This window comes from Pseudophryne corroboree, chromosome 1, assembly GCF_028390025.1.
Source record: "Pseudophryne corroboree isolate aPseCor3 chromosome 1, aPseCor3.hap2, whole genome shotgun sequence".
NCBI lineage: Eukaryota > Metazoa > Chordata > Amphibia > Anura > Myobatrachidae > Pseudophryne > Pseudophryne corroboree.
This window is the reverse complement of record NC_086444.1, coordinates 473,625,659-473,652,956: the sequence shown is the minus strand read 5'-3', so window position 1 is coordinate 473,652,956 and position 27,298 is coordinate 473,625,659. Positions and strand designations below refer to the sequence as shown.

The following is a 27,298-nucleotide window of genomic DNA, read 5'->3' as shown; positions in this document are numbered from 1 at the left end:
ATTCTTTATACCGTCATAGTGTCATCCTAATTGTTACGAGTATACTACTATCTCTTTATCAACCAGTGTACAGTGCGGTAGTTCACGGCTGTGGCTACCTCTGTGTCGGCACACGGCAGGCAGTCCGTCCGACCAGAATTGTATTATTTATTATTATATACCTACCACCTAACCGTGGTTTTTTTTTTCATTCTTTATACCGTCATAGTGTCATCCTAATTGTTACGAGTATACTACTATCTCTTTATCAACCAGTGTACAGTGCGGTAGTTCACGGCTGTGGCTACCTCTGTGTCGGCACACGGCAGGCAGTCCGTCCGACCAGAATTGTATTATTTATTATTATATACCTACCACCTAACCGTGGTTTTTTTTTCATTCTTTATACCGTCATAGTGTCATCCTAATTGTTACGAGTATACTACTATCTCTTTATCAACCAGTGTACAGTGCGGTAGTTCACGGCTGTGGCTACCTCTGTGTCGGCACACGGCAGGCAGTCCGTCCGACCAGAATTGTATTATTTATTATTATATACCTACCACCTAACCGTGGTTTTTTTTTCATTCTTTATACCGTCATAGTGTCATCCTAATTGTTACGAGTATACTACTATCTCTTTATCAACCAGTGTACAGTGCGGTAGTTCACGGCTGTGGCTACCTCTGTGTCGGCACACGGCAGGCAGTCCGTCCGACCAGAATTGTATTATTTATTATTATATACCTACCACCTAACCGTGGTTTTTTTTTTCATTCTTTATACCGTCATAGTGTCATCCTAATTGTTACGAGTATACTACTATCTCTTTATCAACCAGTGTACAGTGCGGTAGTTCACGGCTGTGGCTACCTCTGTGTCGGCACACGGCAGGCAGTCCGTCCGACCAGAATTGTATTATTTATTATTATATACCTACCACCTAACCGTGGTTTTTTTTTTCATTCTTTATACCGTCATAGTGTCATCCTAATTGTTACGAGTATACTACTATCTCTTTATCAACCAGTGTACAGTGCGGTAGTTCACGGCTGTGGCTACCTCTGTGTCGGCAGTCGGCAGGCAGTCCGTCCATCCATAATTGTATTATTATTATAATATATTTATACCACCTAACCGTGGTTTTTTTTTCATTCTTTATACCGTCGTCATAGTGTCATACTAGTTGTTACGAGTATACTACTATCTCTTTATCAACCAGTGTACAGTGCGGTAGTTCACGGCTGTGGCTACCTCTGTGTCGGCAGTCGGCAGGCAGTCCGTCCATCCATAATTGTATTATTATTATAATATATACCACCTAACCGTGGTTTTTTTTTCATTCTTTATACCGTCGTCATAGTGTCATACTAGTTGTTACGAGTATACTACTATCTCTTTATCAACCAGTGTACAGTGCGGTAGTTCACGGCTGTGGCTACCTCTGTGTCGGCAGTCGGCAGGCAGTCCGTCCATCCATAATTGTATTATTATTATAATATATACCACCTAACCGTGGTTTTTTTTCCATTCTTTATACCGTCGTCATAGTGTCATACTAGTTGTTACGAGTATACTACTATCTCTTTATCAACCAGTGTACAGTGCGGTAGTTCACGGCTGTGGCTACCTCTGTGTCGGCAGTCGGCAGGCAGTCCGTCCATCCATAATTGTATTATTATTATAATATATACCACCTAACCGTGGTTTTTTTATACCACCTAACCGTGGCAGTCCGTCCATAATTGTATACTAGTATCCAATCCATCCATCTCCATTGTTTACCTGAGGTGCCTTTTAGTTCTGCCTATAAAATATGGAGAACAAAAAAGTTGAGGTTCCAAAATTAGGGAAAGATCAAGATCCACTTCCACCTCGTGCTGAAGCTGCTGCCACTAGTCATGGCCGAGACGATGAAATGCCAGCAACGTCGTCTGCCAAGGCCGATGCCCAATGTCATAGTACAGAGCATGTCAAATCCAAAACACCAAATATCAGAAAAAAAAGGACTCCAAAACCTAAAATAAAATTGTCGGAGGAGAAGCGTAAACTTGCCAATATGCCATTTACCACACGGAGTGGCAAGGAACGGCTGAGGCCCTGGCCTATGTTCATGGCTAGTGGTTCAGCTTCACATGAGGATGGAAGCACTCAGCCTCTCGCTAGAAAACTGAAAAGACTCAAGCTGGCAAAAGCACCGCAAAGAACTGTGCGTTCTTTGAAATCCCAAATCCACAAGGAGAGTCCAATTGTGTCGTTTGCGATGCCTGACCTTCCCAACACTGGACGTGAAGAGCATGCGCCTTCCACTATTTGCATGCCCCCTGCAAGTGCTGGAAGGAGCACCCGCAGTCCAGTTCCTGATAGTCAGATTGAAGATGTCAGTGTTGAAGTACACCAGGATGAGGAGGATATGGGTGTTGCTGGCGCTGGGGAGGAAATTGACCAGGAGGATTCTGATGGTGAGGTGGTTTGTTTAAGTCAGGCACCCGGGGAGACACCTGTTGTCCGTGGGAGGAATATGGCCGTTGACATGCCAGGTGAAAATACCAAAAAAATCAGCTCTTCGGTGTGGAGGTATTTCACCAGAAATGCGGACAACAGGTGTCAAGCCGTGTGTTCCCTTTGTCAAGCTGTAATAAGTAGGGGTAAGGACGTTAACCACCTCGGAACATCCTCCCTTATACGTCACCTGCAGCGCATTCATAATAAGTCAGTGACAAGTTCAAAAACTTTGGGTGACAGCGGAAGCAGTCCACTGACCAGTAAATCCCTTCCTCTTGTAACCAAGCTCACGCAAACCACCCCACCAACTCCCTCAGTGTCAATTTCCTCCTTCCCCAGGAATGCCAATAGTCCTGCAGGCCATGTCACTGGCAAGTCTGACGAGTCCTTTCCTGCCTGGGATTCCTCCGATGCATCCTTGCGTGTAACGCCTACTGCTGCTGGCGCTGCTGTTGTTGCCGCTGGGAGTCGATGGTCATCCCAGAGGGGAAGTCGTAAGCCCACTTGTACTACTTCCAGTAAGCAATTGACTGTTCAACAGTCCTTTGCGAGGAAGATGAAATATCACAGCAGTCATCCTACTGCAAAGCGGATAACTGAGTCCTTGACAACTATGTTGGTGTTAGACGTGCGTCCGGTATCCGCCGTTAGTTCACAGGGAACTAGACAATTTATTGAGGCAGTGTGCCCCCGTTACCAAATACCATCTAGGTTCCACTTCTCTAGGCAGGCGATACCGAGAATGTACACGGACGTCAGAAAAAGACTCACCAGTGTCCTAAAAAATGCAGTTGTACCCAATGTCCACTTAACCACGGACATGTGGACAAGTGGAGCAGGGCAGGGTCAGGACTATATGACTGTGACAGCCCACTGGGTAGATGTATGGACTCCCGCCGCAAGAACAGCAGCGGCGGCACCAGTAGCAGCATCTCGCAAACGCCAACTCTTTCCTAGGCAGGCTACGCTTTGTATCACCGCTTTCCAGAATACGCACACAGCTGAAAACCTCTTACGGCAACTGAGGAAGATCATCGCGGAATGGCTTACCCCAATTGGACTCTCCTGTGGATTTGTGGCATCGGACAACGCCAGCAATATTGTGTGTGCATTAAATATGGGCAAATTCCAGCACGTCCCATGTTTTGCACATACCTTGAATTTGGTGGTGCAGAATTTTTTAAAAAACGACAGGGGCGTGCAAGAGATGCTGTCGGTGGCCAGAAAAATTGCGGGACACTTTCGGCGTACAGGCACCACGTACAGAAGACTGGAGCACCACCAAAAACTACTGAACCTGCCCTGCCATCATCTGAAGCAAGAAGTGGTAACGAGGTGGAATTCAACCCTCTATATGCTTCAGAGGTTGGAGGAGCAGCAAAAGGCCATTCAAGCCTATACAATTGAGCACGATATAGGAGATGGAATGCACCTGTCTCAAGTGCAGTGGAGAATGATTTCAACGTTGTGCAAGGTTCTGATGCCCTTTGAACTTGCCACACGTGAAGTCAGTTCAGACACTGCCAGCCTGAGTCAGGTCATTCCCCTCATCAGGCTTTTGCAGAAGAAGCTGGAGGCATTGAAGAAGGAGCTAACACGGAGCGATTCCGCTAGGCATGTGGGACTTGTGGATGCAGCCCTTAATTCGCTTAACAAGGATTCACGGGTGGTCAATCTGTTGAAATCAGAGCACTACATTTTGGCCACCGTGCTCGATCCTAGATTTAAAGCCTACCTTGGATCTCTCTTTCCGGCAGACACAGGTCTGCTGGGGTTGAAAGACCTGCTGGTGACAAAATTGTCAAGTCAAGCGGAACGCGACCTGTCAACATCTCCTCCTTCACATTCTCCCGCAACTGGGGGTGCGAGGAAAAGGCTCAGAATTCCGAGCCCACCCGCTGGCGGTGATGCAGGGCAGTCTGGAGCGACTGCTGATGCTGACATCTGGTCCGGACTGAAGGACCTGACAACGATTACGGACATGTCGTCTACTGTCACTGCATATGATTCTCTCAACATTGATAGAATGGTGGAGGATTATATGAGTGACCGTACTTATACTGGCAGGAAAAACAGGCAATTTGGAGGCCCTTGCACAAACTGGCTTTATTCTACCTAAGTTGCCCTCCCACAAGTGTGTACTCCGAAAGAGTGTTTAGTGCCGCCGCTCACCTTGTCAGCAATCGGCGTACGAGGTTACATCCAGAAAATGTGGAGAAGATGATGTTCATTAAAATGAATTATAATCAATTCCTCCGCGGAGACATTGACCAGCAGCAATTGCCTCCACAAAGTACACAGGGAGCTGAGATGGTGGATTCCAGTGGGGACGAATTGATAATCTGTGAGGAGGGGGATGTACACGGTGATATATCGGAGGGTGAAGATGAGGTGGACATCTTGCCTCTGTAGAGCCAGTTTGTGCAAGGAGAGATTAATTGCTTCTTTTTTGGGGGGGGTCCAAACCAACCCGTCATATCAGTCACAGTCGTGTGGCAGACCCTGTCACTGAAATGATGGGTTGGTTAAAGTGTGCATGTCCTGTTTTGTTTATACAACATAAGGGTGGGTGGGAGGGCCCAAGGATAATTCCATCTTGCACCTCTTTTTTCTTTTCTTTTTCTTTGCATCATGTGCTGATTGGGGAGGGTTTTTTGGAAGGGACATCCTGCGTGACACTGCAGTGCCACTCCTAGATGGGCCCGGTGTTTGTGTCGGCCACTAGGGTCGCTAATCTTACTCACACAGTCAGCTACCTCATTGCGCCTCTTTTTTTCTTTGCGTCATGTGCTGTTTGGGGAGGGTTTTTTGGAAGGGACATCCTGCGTGACACTGCAGTGCCACTCCTAGATGGGCCCGGTGTTTGTGTCGGCCACTAGGGTCGCTAATCTTACTCACACAGTCAGCTACCTCATTGCGCCTCTTTTTTTCTTTGCGTCATGTGCTGTTTGGGGAGGGTTTTTTGGAAGGGACATCCTGCGTGACACTGCAGTGCCACTCCTAGATGTGCCCGGTGTTTGTGTCGGCCACTAGGGTCGCTAATCTTACTCACACAGTCAGCTACCTCATTGCGCCTCTTTTTTTCTTTGCGTCATGTGCTGTTTGGGGAGGGTTTTTTGGAAGGGCCATCCTGCGTGACACTGCAGTGCCACTCCTAGATGGGCCCGGTGTTTGTGTCGGCCACTAGGGTCGCTTATCTTACTCACACAGCGACCTCGGTGCAAATTTTAGGACTAAAAATAATATTGTGAGGTGTGATGTGTTCAGAATAGGCTGAAAATGAGTGTAAATTATGTTTTTTGAGGTTAATAATACTTTGGGATCAAAATTACCCCCAAATTCTATGATTTAAGCTGTTTTTTAGGGTTTTTTGAAAAAAACACCCGAATCCAAAACACACCCGAATCCGACAAAAAAAATTCGGTGAGGTTTTGCCAAAACGCGGTCGAACCCAAAACACGGCCGCGGAACCGAACCCAAAACCAAAACACAAAACCCGAAAAATTTCCGGCGCTCATCTCTAATGACAAATATAATGTGTACTTATGTAACTTGTGTGGTGAATTTTACAAACATGCAACTCAGTAAAAAACCTAAATGTATACAAACAACAGTATCTTCACCTAAGGGCATTACTATGCAATGTGCAACCAAAGGTGCGCTCTGCCAAAAAGGGTGTGTGGCCTCATTGGAAGGGCATGTCCTCGTGATGCAACTCTTGTTTTCATCACTCCGGGGATCCGAGAGATGTTGGGCTGCCCCCGGAGACTGTCTATCTGCAGTGCCGGCTCATACACTGTGACAGGAACCGAATACTGCACATAATATAACAGGCATTTTGGGGTCACCCCTCGGTTGGTGACACACGGGTGCGGCCTGCACCCCCATAGTGATGATATTGTCTACAACCATGGTTTCTTAATAATTATTATATCCAAAACATTATATTAACTATAACAAGAAAATAATGCAGTTGGATATATATGTGTATATTATATATCACCCACTAAATGTACTTTTGTACAATCATAATGTATGCCAGGTTAAAACTCATAAGCACTGTCCATATACTGCGCTGTGCCTCCCCACTGCACTGTGGGTGATCAGATCACTTTTTCTTTTTGAAAAAATATTTTATTGGAGCAGAGAACACACATAAAACATATCAATAAAACCAGTGGCAGGACTTATGAGTGGTGGGCTCAGGTGCAAAAATATGATTTGAGGGCCCTCTCCTCAACCCCAAGATCACAATATGTAACACAGCAGTGGGTGTCCAGAAGAGGCAGAGGTCGACGGCAAAAAGGAGGAAGGTGATGTAGAGAGGCAGAGGTAGATGCGGACTGACAGGGAGAGGCAGTCGGTGATGTGAAGTAGGTGACGTAGAGAGGGAGAAAGTGACAGAAAGAGGAAGAGGGTGACAGGGAGAGGCAGTGGGAGACAGGGAGAGTGTGACAGGGATAGGCATTGGGTGACAGGAATAGACAGTGGGTGACGGAGAGGGTGACAGGGTGAGGCAGTGGTTGACAGGGATAGGGTGACTGAGAGGCAGTGGGTGACTGGGATAGGGTGAAAGGGAGAGACAGTGGGTGACAGGCATAGGCAGTGGGTGATGGAGAGGGAGACAGGGAGAGGGTAAAAGGTATAGACAGTGGGTGACATGGAGAGGGTAAAAGGTATCAGTGGGTAACAGGTATGGACAATGGAAAATAGGGAGGGGGAGTGGGGGACAGGGAGAGGGTGACAGAGAGAGACTGAGAGGTAGTGGGTGATTGGGATAAGGTGACAAGGAGAGGCAGTGGCTAACTGAATGGAAAAGGGAGACAGGAAGAGGGTGAAAGGTATAAACAGCTGGTGACAGAAGAGGGTAATAAGTATGTTGCATATATTACAATTAGTTTACCTTAGCCCAGAACTGTGGAGTGTGGAGGGCAGCTTCTCTTCTTAAAGTTAGGGATAGTCAGTCACAAGATCATGGATAGCCTTAGTTTTACACAGCGTCAGTAACTCAGTACACAGAAAGCTGAATCAGAGGAAAGGGAAGGAGCTGAGTGAAGAGGGGAGAGTGGTGTGTCCTCCCCTTCCTGTCGGTCCAGACCTCGCCAGATCGCGGACAGAACAGTAGCAGGGTTCTGAATCACTATTGTAATTTACTAGTGGAGTTGGACTGGCAGTGGGTGGCGCAGCGCTAGCAGTGACATACTATGAGTCAGTGTGACTTATTGTAATGCCACTGACTGTGGGTCCCTTCACTGCAACGGGACCCGGTGCACCGGCTGCACTGCCACTAGTTCTGCCACTGTATAAAATCATAGAAGGTGGAAGAGGTAATGATAAAGTTGAAGCACACAATAAAATAAAATAAAACGACGCCGGGAATCCAACAGCCAGAATCTCTACAGCGATTCTCAACAGGATTCTGGCGTTATCCTGATCGCCGGGATCCAGTCAGCCGGTAATTTAACCGCATACCCATTTTACAAGTATAAAGGACATTTTTTTTATATCTATTGCTATCTGAGTAGAGGCTGAACCGCTTTGTTAGGGTGTCAGAACAAAACAACTGTTGATGGCAAAACCTCTAGAATAAGAGCCCCATCCCCTGAAATTCTGTTCTCCGATGATGTCATCCTTTTAAGCACTGCAGTTACATACTGAGCCCAGCTGTTTCATTTTTAAACCTATTGTATCATGTCCCATGGTCTGCCAGCACTTGTAAAACCATTTAAAATAGAACTAATGAAACAGCTCTATTAGATATGGTTTACATTAGTGCTGGCAAATTGTAAAACCTATAAAGCTAATCGTGCTCTTGAATAATAAACTATAATAACAATATTAATGCAAAAAAAAAAAACATGAAAACTTCAACATTTGAATGACAATGTGATATATATCAAATTTATATATATATATATATATATTTAACAGTAATATATTCAGCGAGTAAAAACATATCTGTAGAATATAAAAAAAAAACTCGATACATGCATGAATGAAACAATCTTACTTTTACAGTACATGTGTATAGTACATACCTTAACTGCAGAAGTGACATTGCAATTTATCAGATTCTAGGTAAAATAAAGAAGGGTATTATTCCTAATGTAATTAATTGCTTTCAATAATTTGCATCAATAGTGTTGCGATGTCAACAGGTCAGGATACAGGGAAAATAAATTTTAATAAAGTTTGTCAAGGAACCACAAACATTGGCCCTCATTCCGAGTTGTTCGCTCGGTATTTTTCATCGCATCGCAATGAAAATCCGCTTAGTACGCATGCGCAATGTTCGCACTGCGACTGCGCCAAGTAACTTTGCTATGTAGAAAGTATTTTTACTCACGGCTTTTTCATCGCTCCGGCGAACGTAATGTGATTGACAGGAAATGGGTGTTACTGGGCGGAAACACGGCGTTTCAGGGGCGTGTGGCTGAAAACGCTACCGTTTCCGGAAAAAACGCAGGAGTGGCTGGAGAAACGGTGGGAGTGCCTGGGCGAACGCTGGGTGTGTTTGTGACGTCAACCAGGAACGACAAGCACTGAACTGATCGCACAGGCAGAGTAAGTCTGGAGCTACTCTGAAACTGCTAAGTAGTTAGTAATCGCAATATTGCGAATACATCGGTCGCAATTTTAAGAAGCTAAGATTCACTCCCAGTAGGCGGCGGCTTAGCGTGTGTAACTCTGCTAAATTCGCCTTGCGACCGATCAACTCGGAATGAGGGCCATTATACAGGACTCTGCATTCAAATCCGAATTGATTCTTTTATTGCAACAAGAATTTACTGACCTTTAATCTTATCTTGTTGTAAAAAAATACTTTACTATAAAATATTCATGTGCATCAGCCTGAAGAGTGTTTTTTCCCCAAAAAAGTTTTATAAAACATACTGAAAAACTACATGTTGGTATCCTACCAATAGTTATAATTGTTTTGTATTATGATAAAGGATAATTGATATATATATATATATATATATATGTATATATGTATATATATATATATATATATATATATGGTAATTCAAAGGTCGCAGTAAACGCTTGTCAAAGTCGCAGTACACCCTTTTGTTTCAAAAGCTGTGCAGAAAATGGGAAAACAGACTTAGATTCAAGATTGCCGATTTCAAGATGGCGCCTATGTTCGGTACATACCCTAAAAGATAGCCCACCTCACCCATAACTTACTGGAGTATTCAGTGCTCTAATTTCCTGCACAGTTTTTGAAACAAAAGGGTGTACTATGACTTTTTTATTCAGTTTTCTAATTTCCTGCACAGTTTTTGAAACAAAAGGGTGTACTATGACTTTTGAATCATTGTGTGCGTGTGTGTGTGTGTGTGTGTGTGTGTGTGTGTGTGTGTGTATATATATATATATATATATATATATATACAGTGCCGTTTCTTGGGGCGGGCGAGCCATGCAACCGCACAGGGCACCCGCCGCGGCACTTCTGCGGGTCCTTGCTTCCCCCTCCTCCCTCTTCCCGAGTACTCCATTCGGGGGGCGGAGTTTCACGATTTGACGCGGTTGCAATTGCGTCATTCCACAAAACCCCGCCCTCCAAGTGGAGTACTGATAACAAGAGGAGGGGGAGCCAAGCTACTAGAAGGACGAGGCGGCCGGCGCAAGGAGGGAGAGACTGGCCGAAGAGCGGGAAGAACCTCTGCAAATGTAAGTAAGTCTCTCTCTCTCTCTCTACCCCCCCTCTCCCTTCCTTCCCCCCCACTTGACACTTGCCTGCCTAATGTGTGAAATTGGGACTCTTGCCTGCCTAATGTGTAAAATGGGGACTCTTGCCTGCATAGTGTGTAAAATGGGGACACTTGCTTGCCTAATGTGTAAAATGGGGACATTTGCCTGCCTAATGTGTAAAATGGGGACACTTGCCTGCGTAATGTGTAAAATGGGGACACTTGCCTGACTAATGTGTAAAATGGGGACACTTGCCTGCGTAATGTGTAAAGTGGGGACACTTGCTTGCGGTGATGTGTAAAATGGAGACATTTGCCTGCCGTGATGTGTAAAATGGGGACACTTGCCTGTGTAATGTGTAAAATGGGGACACTTGCTTGCCGTGATGTGTAAAATGGGGACACTTGCCTGTGTAATGTGTAAAATGGGGACACTTGCTTGCCGTAATGTGTAAAATGGGGACACTTGCCTATTGTAATGTGTAAAATGGGGACACTTGCCTGCGTAATGTGTAAAATGGGGATTTAATGTATAAAGGGCATTGCGGTGTATGGCATAATATATATATATATATTTTTTTCCTGCGGTGGCCGTGATCTGTTGGTGCAAGGTCAAAAACTGGGATGTAAGGTAGTCTTTTCAGGTGAGGCCACGCCCATTTTAATGAGACCATGCCCATTTTAATGCGCCCATGCCCCCTTGCCAGGAGCGCATGCATGCTTTTGCTTTTTATATCTATGGGGGGCGCATTTTTTTATGTCAATGGGGGGGGGGGCCACATTTTTAAATCTCGCACTGGGAGCCAAATTGGCTAGAAAAAAAAAATATATATATATATATCTATATATCTCTATCTCTCTCTATCTCTCTCTCTCTCTCTATATATATATATATATATATATATATTTCCAGTTCACAGCACAGGCTGCTAGACGGAGGCACCCAGTAAGAGATAAGGGGTAGATGTATAACCGAAATGTTGCTGATATTTTTGGCTATGCTTAAAGCCTAATAAGCACATTGGTGTTTTTCTATAAACGGAGTGATGTACAACTTTACACCATATCTGCTATAATGCTAACTGATAGATCATATAAAATAACAATGGAGGTACATATAAAATTTGTCACTCATGAAGGCATACAGAAAAGTTTGCATAGTGATGCCCGCCAAAATGCCGGCGGTCGGGATCCCGGCAGTCAGGAGTCCGACGCTGGAATCCCAACAGCCGGCATTTTGCCAACGACTGGCATACCAACCCCAGCCCCGAATTCCCACTCGGTTGGTGGGTCCACGCCACCAACTGAAAGGGAATAGAAACAGTGGCGAGCTAAGCTAAACTCGTCACCATGCCCACAGCGTGCTGAGCGAAGTGAGCCACAAGGGGACTCGCTGCCGGGATTCCAGAAGACGGGATGCCACTGTCAGTACACTGACAGTCGGCATCCCATCTGCCGGTACATCATACCGGACCTGTTTGTGTTACATGGTGCGAGATTCCTGGCGTTATTCCCATACTGCGTACTTCTCCTTAATTGATAGAAGTTCGCAGATAACGCATAATGTTGGTCACTCATGTCAGACCTGTCTTTTGCCGTCTTACACAGATTGCATAATTTTCCTCAATTTAAGGGGGATATTAAATTAGACCTAAAAATGTTTTGGTCGCAAAAAATGGGGGGTTCTCTGAAAAAAAATTTAAGGGCTGATTTTTTTGCAGCTATGCAAGTAGCCATTTTTTTTGTGCACAGCCTATGTGTTTTCTCAGTCGCGATCGGGGAAAAATGCATGGTTATAAAATATGGCTGGCAAAACAAAATCCCCAATCAGAGCCAGATGTGGGGGATAATTGAATATCCCTGGGGTTGTTAATTAGCTGCAGTAATATCCCCTAAAGTACGCAAATAGTGTGCTAGATACTTAGGATTCTGATGCTGAATAGCTGCCGGATGATAGCTAGGTCTGGTGGGTTATTATCTAATGACTGGAAGCAGTAGAATGTTTTCAGTTGTGTGTCACAATGGATCTCTGGCCAAATAAAGGAGCCAGCTAAGGAGCCAACTAAGCAGACTGGAGTGAGTAGTATATATACATATATACATACCTCCCAACATGACCCTCTCCAGGAGGGACACAATGCTCTGCTTCTGGACTTTTCTCTTAATTTATGATTGATGACACCTGTTTTCGACAGGTTGAGGGATAAGAAAAGTGTTTCACCACAGGTGATGGCAATCATACATTAAGAGGGAAATCCAGAAGCAGAGCATTCTGTCCCTCCTGGAGAGGGTCATGTTGGGAGGTATGTATATATATATATATGTATATATATTGTATTGTATTGCAAGGACTGGCACTCCTTAGGCTCCAAATGAACAATATAAGTGCCTCGGTGCCAAAATATAATTGTAGATAGCAGAGTGAAAAAGATCCGGCACTCAAAGGACTTGCTATGAAGCAAAAAGCTGGTTTGAATAACGAGCTGACAGCGCAGCTTCAATGAGTCAACGTTTCATTTATTTTCATAAATTTCGTCAGGACAGGAATAACTTACAATACAAACAATCTTACCTTATATAGCCCACCACACAAACCATCCTGCACGCTGTGTGTGCTTCCTGGACGGGGTTCGATGACGTCACCCCTGGGCGACGCGCGCTCTCCAGCGCCGTTTCCATAGTAACCCGCCGGAGGCATTCACAGCGCTGCAATAATAAAGAGTAATCACCTTAAACAGTGTCTAAACAACGTGAAAAACAACAAGTGCAAGAAAAGCTACTGCTAGAAGTGATATAGAGGCAGGGCATGCATTAAATATATAAACTGCAATTGCAATGATATATTAGCATAAAAGGCATACATCCATTGGTATATACTAATTTCTAGTGGCCTAGAAAAAGAACTAATTAGCTCTATAATGATTAATAACCTGGTTTTATGATAAATACTCAGACACTATGAAAAAAGTATTTGGCCTGTTAAAGAGGCATATACATAACTAAAGGAAGCACCCCAAATTATTGGACTCATTGAGACCGTACCGTGAAAGTGTACGGAGCTCAAAGATCCAACGGGCTTCTCTACGTAATAACAAGGTACCCCGGTCACCACCACGTAGATTGGCAGGAATATGGTCAATGACCTTGTGTCGTAAACTTGCCAATGTATGTTGTGCTTCACGAAAGTGGCGGGCGACCGGTTGTTCTTGTGGGGTGCCAAAGAGGGCCGAACGTATGGCTTGATGGTGCAGTGCCATCCTTTCCTTAAATTGTCGGATGGTCTTACCCACATACATTAAGCCACATGGTCATTTAATGTAGTAGATGACAAAAGAGCTTTGACAGACATGCTTGATATTAATTTTAGATCCAGAATGTGGATGGGTAAAGAAAGAACCACATTCCATTGAACGACATGTAGTGCAACCTAGGCACTTGTAACAGCCAGGCCGTCGTGTTAGAAAAGTTATAGGAACAGATGTATCCATATGTGAAATGTCATTCTTGACGAGTATGTCACGAAGATTACGGTTCCGCCTGTAGCTTGGCATCAGCTTACAATCTTGAAGAGATTTAAAATCCGGATCTGCCGTGATTATGGGCCACAATTTCTTGCCATTGTCCATAATCTTATGGTTGAGAGGATGGAATTCCTGGACAAATGGTATTCTTTTGTCCCGTGTCTCAGCAGAAGTTTTAGGAACAAGAGAATCCTCTCGTTGAGTGGTTAACACCTGGTGTTTGGTATCCATCAAACGGGTGATATCATACCCTCTGGAGACAAACTGTTGGATCATCAGATCTATTCGTTGTTCTGCTTTAACAGGCGTGTCACAAGTGCGAATTGCACGAAGGAATTGGGATTTAGGGAGACTCTGGGATACAAAGCCAGGGTGTTGGCTGTCAGCCCTCAATATGGTGTTTCGATCAGTAGGTTTCTTATATAGATCGGTAGTGAGTTTCCCATCCTGTATAGTGACTTCCACATCAAGGAATTGTACCTGTTTGTCACTGATGGAATAGGTGAAATGTATATTGTCATCCAGGGTGTTGACATGGTCCATTGCGGTCTGAAAAGCTTGGCAGGTACTGGTCCAAATGATGAATAAGTCATCTATATACCTGGTGAGGTATAGGATATGAGGCCGCATCATGGGGTTTAACAAAAAAAGGTTGTGGTCAATGTCAAACATAAAGATGTTAGCTAGGGACGGCCCCACGCAAGATCCCATAGCACAGCCTCTCAGTTGGATGTACCATCGACAATCAAAAAGGAAATAATTCCTAGTTAAAGATAGATGCAATAACTCGCAAAAAAGGTGTATATCTGGACCGCGGTATGCTAAATTTCCAGTGAGAAATCTACGGACGGCCTGAACTCCCCTCTCATGGGGGATGTTGGTGTATAATGACACCACGTCCACTGTACAAAGATGACAGCCCTCTGGTAGTATAGGAAACGAGGATAATTTCCTAAGAAATGTAGAAGAATCTTTCAGGAACGTGGGTTGATCCTGGATTAGATCCTGCAGGAAACTGTCCAAGTATTGTGATATAATATAATAAATGGATTCCCTTGCACTAATAATAGGTCGTCCAAGCGGGCAACTGGAATTTTTGTGTAATTTCGGGATGGAATACAAAACAGGTGTTTTTGGGTGATTCGTGGTTAGAGCTTGGCGGACAGTTTCTGTGATGAGCCCTTTTTCAGTAGCCTCCTTGAGGATGGCGTCCAATTCACTTTTAAATAAATTTGTAGGGTCCGACCCCAACTCTTTATACACCTCTGTATCGTTTAATTGGGATTGCAGATCTTGGCGATAATATTCGAGATCCAGAACCACCCCCCCCCCCCCCCCCCCGCCCTTGTCTGCGGGGCGGATAACAATGTCCTTATAGTTGTGTAAATTCTTCAGGGCTGTTCTTTCAGCTCTGGTGAGGTTGTTTCTGGGGAGGACAAAGTTGTTGAATTCATCCATTGCACATTTATTGAGAGTCCTGGAAAAGACTTTAAGTGAATTGTTAGAAGAAGAAGGATCGAAAAATGATTTTGGTTTAAATCGTTGCAGTTGAGATGCCGGAAGTTGTGTCGGCTGTTTGTCAAAGAACTCCTTTAATCTAATCTGTCGGGTGAATTTATGTAGGTCCACAGTCCAAGTAAATTTGTCAAAAGTAGTAGATGGTATAAAGGAAAGTCCTTTGTTAAGGACGCTTATTTCGTCACTAGATAAGGTTCTTTTAGACAGATTAAAAACTATGTCTTCTTCTTGGCTGTGCGCTTCTTGTTTGTAGATCCTTTTCCATTGGCCGCCTCGCCGGTTTTTTTTGTTGGTGCCTCGCGTTGAGCGCGGGTACGAACCCCTAAAGGGGGTTTGCCACGAGTTTTGGAGAGTTCACCATCCTGGTCGCTTTGTGAAGATTGCGTGCCAGAAGAGTCTTGAGTGGCCCGATCACGTCGTTGTCGCCATCTTGGCAATCCTTGTCGTTTAGTTGAGACACCTGAGTTGTTAACCCACGGATACACAGAACCTTGTTGGTAATCCCTTTGCACTATTAAAAGCTTGTCGCGCTTAAATTTCAGTAACTCCTGTCGATATTTGTCAACTTGCTCTTGGAGTTTGGTCATCCATTGGGTATCCGGGTCGTTTTTGAACGTGTTGTCCAAGGTAGCCTCAAAGGCATTGATGTTGTCTTTAATCTTGGTTAGTTCACGTTGGGATTCTTCGATAACCAATAGTAGTAAATCAAAACTACATTTATTTAATACTGCCACCCACCGTCGGCAAAACTCTGGGTTGAATTTACCGATGGTGGGTGCATTTTTAATCCGGAAGCCCCTGGGAATCAATTTTTTGCGATAATAATCACTCAAAGTAGAGCCATGTAAAAAATAATCAATCTCTTTCTTTTTTAGTTTGAGAAGTTTGAAAAAGATTTGTTCATTAGGCATTGAACTTTCAAAAGTGTCTGTAATCTCAGGAAATAAAATGCCCTCTGCCTCACTCTCCGAGAGAGATAGCACTTCTCCTAGTGGTAGGGGAACATCCCTGTATCCACTATGGGTAGGTTGCTCCATACCCGTTGCCATATTTAACAGCAGTGTCAGGCACACCAAAAAAAAAATCCAAAAGGAATGATAAGTGCTGAAAAAAGTGAATAAAAAACAAAAAAAACAAGACAGTCTGTATCCTGGTGATAAAACAGGGGGTGCCTCGTCAGATGTGAGGACCATGGGTAGTATCCGTCATTTTGCAAAGACGGACAATAGCTCTGGCTACCCCACTCACATATTGTATTGCAAGGACTGGCACTCCTTAGTCTCCAAATGAACAATATAAGTGCCTCGGTGCCAAAATATAATTGTAGATAGCTATCTACAATTATAGATAATTATAGCTATAGATAGCTATCTACAATTATATTTTGGCACCGAGGCACTTATATTGTTCATTTGGAGCCTAAGGAGTGCCAGTCCTTGCAATACAATATGTGAGTGGGGTAGCCAGAGCTATTGTCCGTCTTTGCAAAATGACGGATACTACCCATGGTCCTCACATCTGACGAGGCACCCCCTGTTTTATCACCAGGATAAAGACTGTCTTGTTTTTTTGTTTTTTATTCACTTTTTTCAGCACTTATCATTCCTTTTGGATTTTTTTTTGGTGTGCCTGACACTGCTGTTAAATATGGCAACGGGTATTGAGCAACCTACCCATAGTGGATACAGGGATGTTCCCCTACCACTAGGAGAAGTGCTATCTATCTCGGAGAGTGAGGCAGAGGGCATTTTATTTCCTGAGATTACAGACACTTTTGAAAGTTCAATGCCTAATGAACAAATCTTTTTCAAACTTCTCAAACTAAAAAAGAAAGAGATTGATTATTTTTTACATGGCTCTACTTTGAATGATTATTATCGCAAAAAATTGATTCCCAGGGGCTTCCGGATTAAAAATGCACCCACCATTGGTAAATTCAACCCAGAGTTTTGCCGACGGTGGGTGGCAGTATTAAATAAATGTAGTTTTGATTTACTACTATTGGTTATCGAAGAATCCCAACGTGAACTAACCAAGATTAAAGACAACATCAATGCCTTTGAGGCTACCTTGGACAACACGTTCAAAAACGACCCGGATACCCAATGGATGACCAAACTCCAAGAGCAAGTTGACAAATATCGACAGGAGTTACTGAAATTTAAGCGCGACAAGCTTTTAGTAGTGCAAAGGGATTACCAACAAGGTTCTGTGTATCCGTGGGTTAACAACCCAGGTGTCTCGACTAAACGACAAGGATTGCCAAGATGGCGACAACGACGTGATCGGGCCACTCAAGACTCTTCTGGCACGCAATCTTCACAAAGCGACCAGGATGGTGAACTCTCCAAAACTCGTGGCAAACCCCCTTTAGGGGTTCGTACCCGCGCTCAACGCGAGGCACCAACAAAAAAACCCGGCGAGGCGGCCAATGGAAAAGGATCTACAAACAAGAAGCGCACAGCCAAGAAGAAGACATAGTTTTTAATCTGTCTAAAAGAACCTTATCTAGTGACGAAATAAGCGTCCTTAACAAAGGACTTTCCTTTATACCATCTACTACTTTTGACAAATTTACTTGGACTGTGGACCTACATAAGTTCACCCGACAGATTAGATTAAAGGAGTTCTTTGACAAACAGCCGACACAACTTCCGGCATCTCAACTGCAACGATTTAAACCAAAATCATTTTTCGATTCTTCTTCTTCTAACAATTCACTTAAAGTCTTTTCCAGGACTCTCAATAAATGTGCAATGGATGAATTCAACAACTTTGTCCTCCCCAGAAACAACCTCACCAGAGCTGAAAGAACAGCCCTGAAGAATTTACACAACTATAAGGACATTGTTATCCGCCCCGCAGACAAGGGCGGGGGGGATGGTGGTTCTGGATCTCGAATATTATCGCCAAGATCTGCAATCCCAATTAAACGATACAGAGGTGTATAAAGAGTTGGGGTCGGACCCTACAAATTTATTTAAAAGTGAATTGGACGCCATCCTCAAGGAGGCTACTGAAAAAGGGCTCATCACAGAAACTGTCCGCCAAGCTCTAACCACGAATCACCCAAAAACACCTGTTTTGTATTCCATCCCGAAATTACACAAAAATTCCAGTTGCCCGCCTGGACGACCTATTATTAGTGCAAGGGAATCCATTTATTATATTATATCACAATACTTGGACAGTTTCCTGCAGGAACTAATCCAGGATCAACCCACGTTCCTGAAAGATTCTTCTACATTTCTTAGGAAATTATCCTCGTTTCCTATACTACCAGAGGGCTGTCATCTTTGTACAGTGGACGTGGTGTCATTATACACCAACATCCCCCATGAGAGGGGAGTTCAGGCCGTCCGTAGATTTCTCACTGGAAATTTGGCATACCGCGGTCCAGATATACACCTTTTTTGCGAGTTATTGCATCTATCTTTAACTAGGAATTATTTCCTTTTTGATTGTCGATGGTACATCCAACTGAGAGGCTGTGCTATGGGATCTTGCGTGGGGCCGTCCCTAGCTAACATCTTTATGTTTGACATTGACCACAACCTTTTTTTGTTAAACCCCATGATGCGGCCTCATATCCTATACCTCACCAGGTATATAGATGACTTATTCATCATTTGGACCAGTACCTGCCAAGCTTTTCAGACCGCAATGGACCATGTCAACACCCTGGATGACAATATACATTTCACCTATTCCATCAGTGACAAACAGGTACAATTCCTTGATGTGGAAGTCACTATACAGGATGGGAAACTCACTACCGATCTATATAAGAAACCTACTGATCGAAACACCATATTGAGGGCTGACAGCCAACACCCTGGCTTTGTATCCCAGAGTCTCCCTAAATCCCAATTCCTTCGTGCAATTCGCACTTGTGACACGCCTGTTAAAGCAGAACAACGAATAGATCTGATGATCCAACAGTTTGTCTCCAGAGGGTATGATATCACCCGTTTGATGGATACCAAACACCAGGTGTTAACCACTCAACAAGAGGATTCTCTTGTTCCTAAAACTTCTGCTGAGACACGGGACAAAAGAATACCATTTGTCCAGGAATTCCATCCTCTCAACCTTAAGATTATGGACAATGGCAAGAAATTGTGGCCCATAATCACGGCAGATCCGGATTTTAAATCTCTTCAAGATTGTAAGCTGATGCCAAGCTACAGGCGGAACCGTAATCTTCGTGACATACTCGTCAAGAATGACATTTCACATATGGATACATCTGTTCCTAGAACTTTTCTAACACGACGGCCTGGCTGTTACAAGTGCCTAGGTTGCACTACATGTCGTTCAATGGAATGTGGTTCTTTCTTTACCCATCCACATTCTGGATCTAAAATTAATATCAAGCATATCTTAACCTGTCAAAGCTCTTTTGTCATCTACTACATTAAATGTCCATGTGGCTTAATGTATGTGGGTAAGACCATCCGACAATTTAAGGAAAGGATGGCACTGCACCGTCAAGCCATACGTTCGGCCCTCTCTGGCACCCCACAAGAACAACCGGTCGCCCGCCACTTTCGTGAAGCACAACATACATTGGCAAGTTTACGACACAAGGTCATTGACCATATTCCTGCCAATCTACGTGGTGGTGACCGGGGTACCTTGTTATTACGTAGAGAAGCCCGTTGGATCTTTGAGCTCCGTACACTTTCACGGTACGGTCTCAATGAGTCCAATAATTTGGGGTGCTTCCTTTAGTTATGTATATGCCTCTTTAACAGGCCAAATACTTTTTTCATAGTGTCTGAGTATTTATCATAAAACCAGGTTATTAATCATTATAGAGCTAATTAGTTCTTTTTCTAGGCCACTAGAAATTAGTATATACCAATGGATGTATGCCTTTTATGCTAATATATCATTGCAATTGCAGTTTATAAATTTAATGCATGCCCTGCCTCTATATCACTTCTAGCAGTAGCTTTTCTTGCACTTGTTGTTTTTCACGTTGTTTAGACACTGTTTAAGGTGATTACTCTTTATTATTGCAGCGCTGTGAATGCCTCCGGCGGGTTACTATGGAAACGGCGCTGGAGAGCGCGCGTCGCCCAGGGGTGACGTCATCGAACCCCGTCCAGGAAGCACACACAGCGTGCAGGATGGTTTGTGTGGTGGGCTATATAAGGTAAGATTGTTTGTATTGTAAGTTATTCCTGTCCTGACGAAATTTATGAAAATAAATGAAACGTTGACTCATTGAAGCTGCGCTGTCAGCTCGTTATTCAAACCAGCTTTTTGCTTCATAGCAAGTCCTTTGAGTGCCGGATCTTTTTCACTCTGCTATATATATATACATATATATATATATATATTGACTTGAAGATGCGGCACTCAAAGCTTAAATTCAATAACTCACAGAAACAGGTAGCTGATTTGCAACATTTCAGTAGTCACACCTACTGACAACAGCAGGTGTAACTACTGAAATGTTGCAAATCAGCTACCTGTTTCTGTGAGTTATTGAATTTAAGCTATGAGTGCTGCATCTTCGTGCCATTATTTGTTAACATATGAGGGCACCGGCTGCAGCTGTTATATTGCCTTTGCAGTGCCGAACTTTGCTATATATATATATATATATATATATATATATATATCCCAAGACATGTATATTTCAAAATAGCAAAATGCTTTCATCACACGTCATTTCATAGTGTATGCTGTCAGTTGACTTTTCAAACTGTCTTCAGTAATCCATAAAATATACGTTGAATTACTGCACCTCATCGTTGTCTGGTCCGGTCAGAAATTGGCCTGGATGAGGACTTGGGAGCATTCCTACATTGTTTACTAGCAAAAGAAAATGTAAACACATTATATTATTTTCAGTGCACTCAAAAGATTAACAATATCTACTGAAAGCTTGAATTTCTATCATTCTTGGAAAGACTGCATATTGTTCATCTGAGAACGTATAGTACATAGTCATCTGGGAAGAGCATGAAGCATTATTTTAGAAAAGTCTTACCTAAATATTCTATGCCAGCCATTGGCTTGAGTACTTGGCAAGTTAGACCCAGCTAGGTTAACCCTCTTGACCTATCAGTGGTGTATACTATGGTTTCCAGGTAGGTTGCTCTCGTTTTGCATCTCTCCTTTTGTTTTCTAGTTTTTATTTATTTTTAAATAAGAAAAAATAAGAATTTACTTACCGATAATTCTATTTCTCGGAGTCCGTAGTGGATGCTGGGGTTCCTGAAAGGACCATGGGGAATAGCGGCTCCGCAGGAGACAGGGCACAAAAAGTAAAGCTTTAGGATCAGGTGGTGTGCACTGGCTCCTCCCCCTATGACCCTCCTCCAAGCCTCAGTTAGGATACTGTGCCCGGACGAGCGTACACAATAAGGAAGGATTTTGAATCCCGGGTAAGACTCATACCAGCCACACCAATCACACTGTACAACCTGTGATCTGAACCCAGTTAACAGTATGATAACAGCGGAGCCTCTGAAAAGATGGCTCACAACAATAATAACCCGATTTTTGTAACTATGTACAAGTATTGCAGATAATCCGCACTTGGGATGGGCGCCCAGCATCCACTACGGACTCCGAGAAATAGAATTATCGGTAAGTAAATTCTTATTTTCTCTATCGTCCTAGTGGATGCTGGGGTTCCTGAAAGGACCATGGGGATAATACCAAAGCTCCCAAACGGGCGGGAGAGTGCGGATGACTCTGCAGCACCGAATGAGAGAACTCCAGGTCCTCCTTAGCCAGGGTATCAAATTTGTAGGATTTTACCAACGTGTTTGCCCCTGACTAAATAGCCGCTCGGCAAAGTTGTAAAGCCGAGACCCCTCGGGCAGCCGCCCAAGATAAGCCCACCTTCCTTGTGGAATGGGCATTTACATATTTTGGCTGTGGCAGGCCTGCCACAGAATGTGCAAGCTGAATTGTATTACACATCCAACTAGCAATAGTCTGCTTAGAAGCAAGAGCACCCAGTTTGTTGGGTGCATACAGGATAACAGCAAGTCAGTTTTCCTGACTCCAGCCGTCCTGGAACCTATATTTACAGGGCCCTGACAACATCTAGCAACCTGGAGTCCTCCAAGTCCCTAGTAGGCGCAAGGCACCAAAATAAGCTGGTTCAGGTGAAACACTGACACCACCTTAGGGAGAGAACTGGGGACGAGTCCGCAGCTCTGCCCTGTCCAAATGGACAACCAGATATGGGCTTTTTTGAGAAAAAAACCACCAATTTGACACTCGCCTGGTCCAGGCCAGGGCCAAGAGCATGGTCACTTTTCATGTGAGATGCTTCAAATCCACAGATTTGACTGGTTTTAAACCAATGTGATTTGAGGAATCCCAGAACTACGTTGAGATCCCACAGTGCCACTGGAGGCACAAAAGGGGGTTGTATATGCAATACTCCCTTGACAAACTTCTGGACTTCAGGAACTGAAGCCACTTCTTTCTGGAAGAAAATCGACAGGGCCGAAATTTGAACCTTAATGGACCCCAATTTGAGGCCCATAGACACTCCTGTTTGCAGGAAATGCAGGAATCGACCGAGTTGAAATTTCTTCGTGGGGCCTTTCTGGCCTCACACCACGCAACATATTTTTGCCACATGTGGTGATAATGTTGTGCGGTCACCTCCTTTCTGGCTTTGACCAGGGTAGGAATGACCTCTTCCGGAATGCCTTTTTCCCTTAGGATCCGGCGTTCCACCGCCATGCCGTCAAACGCAGCTGCGGTAAGTCTTGGAACAGACATGGTACTTGCTGAAACAAGTCCCTTCTTAGCGGCAGAGGCCATAAGTCCTCTGTGAGCATCTCTTGAAGTTCCGGGTACCAAGTCCTTCTTGGCCAATCCGGAGCCATGAGTATAGTTCTTACTCCTCTACGTCTTATAAGTCTCAGTACCTTAGGTATGAGAAGCAGAGGATGGAACACATACACCGACTGGTACATCCATAGTGTTACCAGAACGTCCACAGCTATTGCCTGAGGGTCTCTTAACCTGGCGCAATACCTGTCCCGTTTTTTGTTCAGACGGGACGCCATCATGTCCACCTTTGGTATTTCCCAACGGTTTACAATCATGTGGAAAACTTCCCGATGAAGTTTCCACTCTGCCGGGTGGAGGTCGTGCCTGCTGAGGAAGTCTGCTTCCCAGTTTCCATTCCCGGAATGAAACACTGCTGACAGTGCTATCACATGATTTTCCGCCCAGCGAAAAGTCCTTGCAGTTTTTGCCATTGCCCTCCTGCTTCTTGTGCCGCCCCGTCTATTTACATGGGCGACTGCCGTGATGTTTTTCCCACTGGATCAATACCGGCTGACCTTGAAGCAGAGGTCTTGCTAAGCTTAGAGTATTATAAATTTACCCTTAGCTCCAGTATATTTATGTGGAGAAAAGTCTCCAGACTTGATCACACTCCCTGGAAATTTTTTCCTTGTGTGACTGCTCCCCAGCCTCTCGGGCTGGCCTCCGTGGTCACCAGCATCCAATCCTGAATGCCGAATCTGCGGCCCTCTAGAAGATGAGCACTCTGTAACCACCACAGGAGAGACACCCTTGTCCTTGGATATAGGGTTATCCGCTGATGCATCTGAAGATGCGATCCGGACCATTTGTCCAGCAGATCCCACTGAAAAATTCTTGCGTGAAATCTGCCGAATGGAATTGCTTCGTAGGAAGTCACCATCTTTACCAGGACCCTTGTGCAATGATGCACTGATTTTAGGAGGTTCCTGACTAGCTCGGATAACTCCCTGGCTTTCTCTTCCGGGAGAAACACCTTTTTCTGGACTGTGTCCAGAATCATCCCTAGGCACAGCAGACTTGTCGTCGGGATCAGCTGCGATTTTGGAATATTTAGAATCCACCCGTGCTGTTGTAGCAGTATCCGAGATAGTGCTACTCCGACCTCCAACTGTTCCCTGGACTTTGCCCTTATCAGGAGATCGTCCAAGTAAGGGATAATTATTAAGACGCCTTTTCTTCGAAGAAGAATCATCATTTCGGCCATTACCTTGGTAAAGACCCGGGGTGCCGTGGACAATCCAAACGGCAGCGTCTGAAACTGATAGTGACAGTTCTGTACCACGAACCTGAGGTACCCTTAGTGAGAAGGGCAAATTTTGGACATGGAGGTAAGCATCCCTGATGTCTCGGGACACTATATAGTCCCCTTCTTCCTGGTTCGTTATCACTGCTCTGAGTGACTCCATCTTGATTTGAACCTTTGTAAGTGTTCAAATTTTTTTAGATTTAGAATAGGTCTCACCTAGCCTTCTGGCTTCAGTACCACAATATAATGTGGAATAATACCCCTTTTCTTGTTGTAGGAGGGGTAATTTGATTATCACCTGCTGGGAATACAGCTTGTGAATTGTTTCCCATACTGCCTCCTTGTCGGAGGGAGACCTTGGTAAACCAGACTTCAGGAGCCTGCGAAGGGGAAATGTCTCGACATTCCAATCTGTACCCCTGGGATACTACATGTAGGATCCAGGGGTCCTGTACGGTCCCAGCGTCATGCTGAGAGCTTGGCAGAAGCGGTGGAACGCTTCTGTTCCTGGGAATGGGCTGCCTGCTGCAGTCTTCTTCCCTTTCCTCTATCCCTGGGCAGATATGACTCTTATAGGGACGAAAGGACTGAGGCTGAAAAGACGGTGTCTTTTTCTGCAGAGATGTGACTTAGGGTAAAAACGGTGGATTTTCCAGCAGTTGCCGTGGCCACCAGGTCCGATGGACCGACCCCAAATAACTCCTCTTCCTTTATACGGCAATACACCTTTGTGCCGTTTGGAATCTGCATCACCTGACCACTGTCGTGTCCATAAACATCTTCTGGCAGATATGGACATCGCACTTACTCTTGATGCCAGAGTGCAAATATCCCTCTGTGCATCTCGCATATATAGAAAATGCATCCTTAAAATGCTCTATAGTCAATAAAATACAGTCCCTGTCAAGGGTATCAATATTTTTAGTCAGGGAATCCGACCAAGCCACCCCAGCTCTGCACATCCAGGCTGAGGCGATCGCTGGTCGCAGTATAACACCAGTATGTGTGTATATACTTTTTATGATATTTTCCAGCCTCCTGTCAGCTGGCTCCTTGAGGACGGCCCTATCTATAGACGGTACCGCCACTTGTTTTGATAAGCGTGTGAGCGCCTTATCCACCCTAAGGGGTGTTTCCCAACGCGCCCTAACTTCTGGCGGGAAAGGGTATACCGCCCATAATTTTCTATCGGGGGGAACCCACGCATCATCACACACTTCATTTAATTTATCTGATTCAGGAAAAACTACGGTAGTTTTTTCACATCCCACATAATACCCTCTTTTGTGGTACTTGTAGTATCAGAAATATGTAACACCTCCTTCATTGCCCTTAACGTGTGGCCCTAATAAGGAATACGTTTGTTTATTCACCGTCGACACTGGATTCAGTGTCCGTGTCTATGTCTGTGTCGACCGACTAAAGTAAACGGGCGTTTTAAAACCCCTGACGGTGTTTCTGAGACGTCTGGACCGGTACTAATTGTTTGTCGGCCGTCTCATGTCGTCAACCGACCTTGCAGCGTGTTGACATTATCACGTAATTCCCTAAATAAGCCATCCATTCCGGTGTCGACTCCCTAGAGAGTGACATCACCATTACAGGCAATTGCTCCGCCTCCTCCCAACATCGTCCTCATACATGTCGACACACACGTACCGACACACAGCACACACACAGGGAATGCTCTGATAGAGGACAGGACCCACTAGCCCTTTGGAGAGACAGAGGGAGAGTTTGCCAGCACACACCAAAAACGCTATAATTATATAGGGACAACCTTATATAAGTGTTTTCCCTTATAGCATCTTTTATATATTTCTAACGCCAAATTAGTGCCCCCCCTCTCTGTTTTAACCCTGTTTCTGTAGTGCAGTGCAGGGGAGAGCCTGGGAGCCTTCCCTCCAGCCTTTCTGTGAGGGAAAATGGCGCTGTGTGCTGAGGAGATAGGCCCCGCCCCTTTTTCGGCGGGCTCGTCTCCCGCTCTTTAATGGATTCTGGCAGGGGTTAAATATCTCCATATAGCCCCCGGAGGCTATATGTTTGGTATTTTTAGCCAAAAAAGGTTTTCATTTGCCGAGTCCCAGGGCGCCCCCCTCCCAGCGCCCTGCACCCTCAGTGACTGCCGTGTGAAGTGTGCTGAGAGGAAATGGCGCACAGCTGCAGTGCTGTGCGCTACCTTAAGAAGACTGAGGAGTCTTCTGCCGCCGATTCTGGACCTCTTCTCGTTTCAGCATCTGCAAGGGGGCCGGCGGCGAGGCTCCGGTGACCATCCAGGCTGTACCTGTGATCGTCCCTCTGGAGCTAATGTCCAGTAGCCAAAGAAGCCAATCCATCCTGCACGCAGGTGAGTTCACTTCTTCTCCCCTAAGTCCCTCGTTGCAGTGATCCTGTTGCCAGCAGGACTCACTGTAAAATAAAAAACCTAAGCTAAACTTTTCTAAGCAGCTCTTTAGGAGAGCCACCTAGATTGCACCCTTCTCGGCCGGGCACAAAAATCTAACTGAGGCTTGGAGGAGGGTCATAGGGGGAGGAGCCAGTGCACACCACCTGATCCTAAAGCTTTACTTTTTGTGCCCTGTCTCCTGCGGAGCCGCTATTCCCCATGGTCCTTTCAGGAACCCCAGCATCCACTAGGACGATAGAGAAACATTGGGTTTGGGTACAGGATACCGGCAGGGGGGGTGCCGGCAACCAGAATACTGACCTGAAATCCCACTATGACACAGAATAAGTCATGACAAATTTTCTAATTAGGTATGAATGTGTTAAATAAACAAACATACAGTGATTTTCCCAAGATTTATTTTCTATGATAAACATTTTATCAAGTGCAGATATATTACAGATCTCTCTTTAGCTTCCACTAACAGAGCAACACCTCAACACATTTCACCTCAAACACAATATTATGCTCATTGTCTTCTTACATATTTTCCTATTACTGTAACATGCAATGAATTTAAAAATAATTGATGTTTAAGGCAGTACAGTATAACTCGGTTCTCAAGTCA

General features: G+C 44.6%; 1 protein-coding gene across 1 annotated transcript in view; it reads right to left on the bottom strand.

Annotated features, from left to right (window-relative positions):
• The window catches only part of HSD17B3 (hydroxysteroid 17-beta dehydrogenase 3), a 174,679-nt gene that overhangs the window by 39,553 nt on the left and 107,828 nt on the right, over window positions 1-27,298 (bottom strand). Inside the window, exons 5-6 of the mRNA XM_063914790.1 lie at window positions 20,982-21,049; window positions 8,523-8,558 (exon numbers count right to left, since the gene is read on the bottom strand). Coding sequence (XP_063770860.1) covers window positions 8,523-8,558; window positions 20,982-21,049 — 104 coding nt within the window. The remainder of the gene's footprint in view (window positions 1-8,522; window positions 8,559-20,981; window positions 21,050-27,298) is intronic.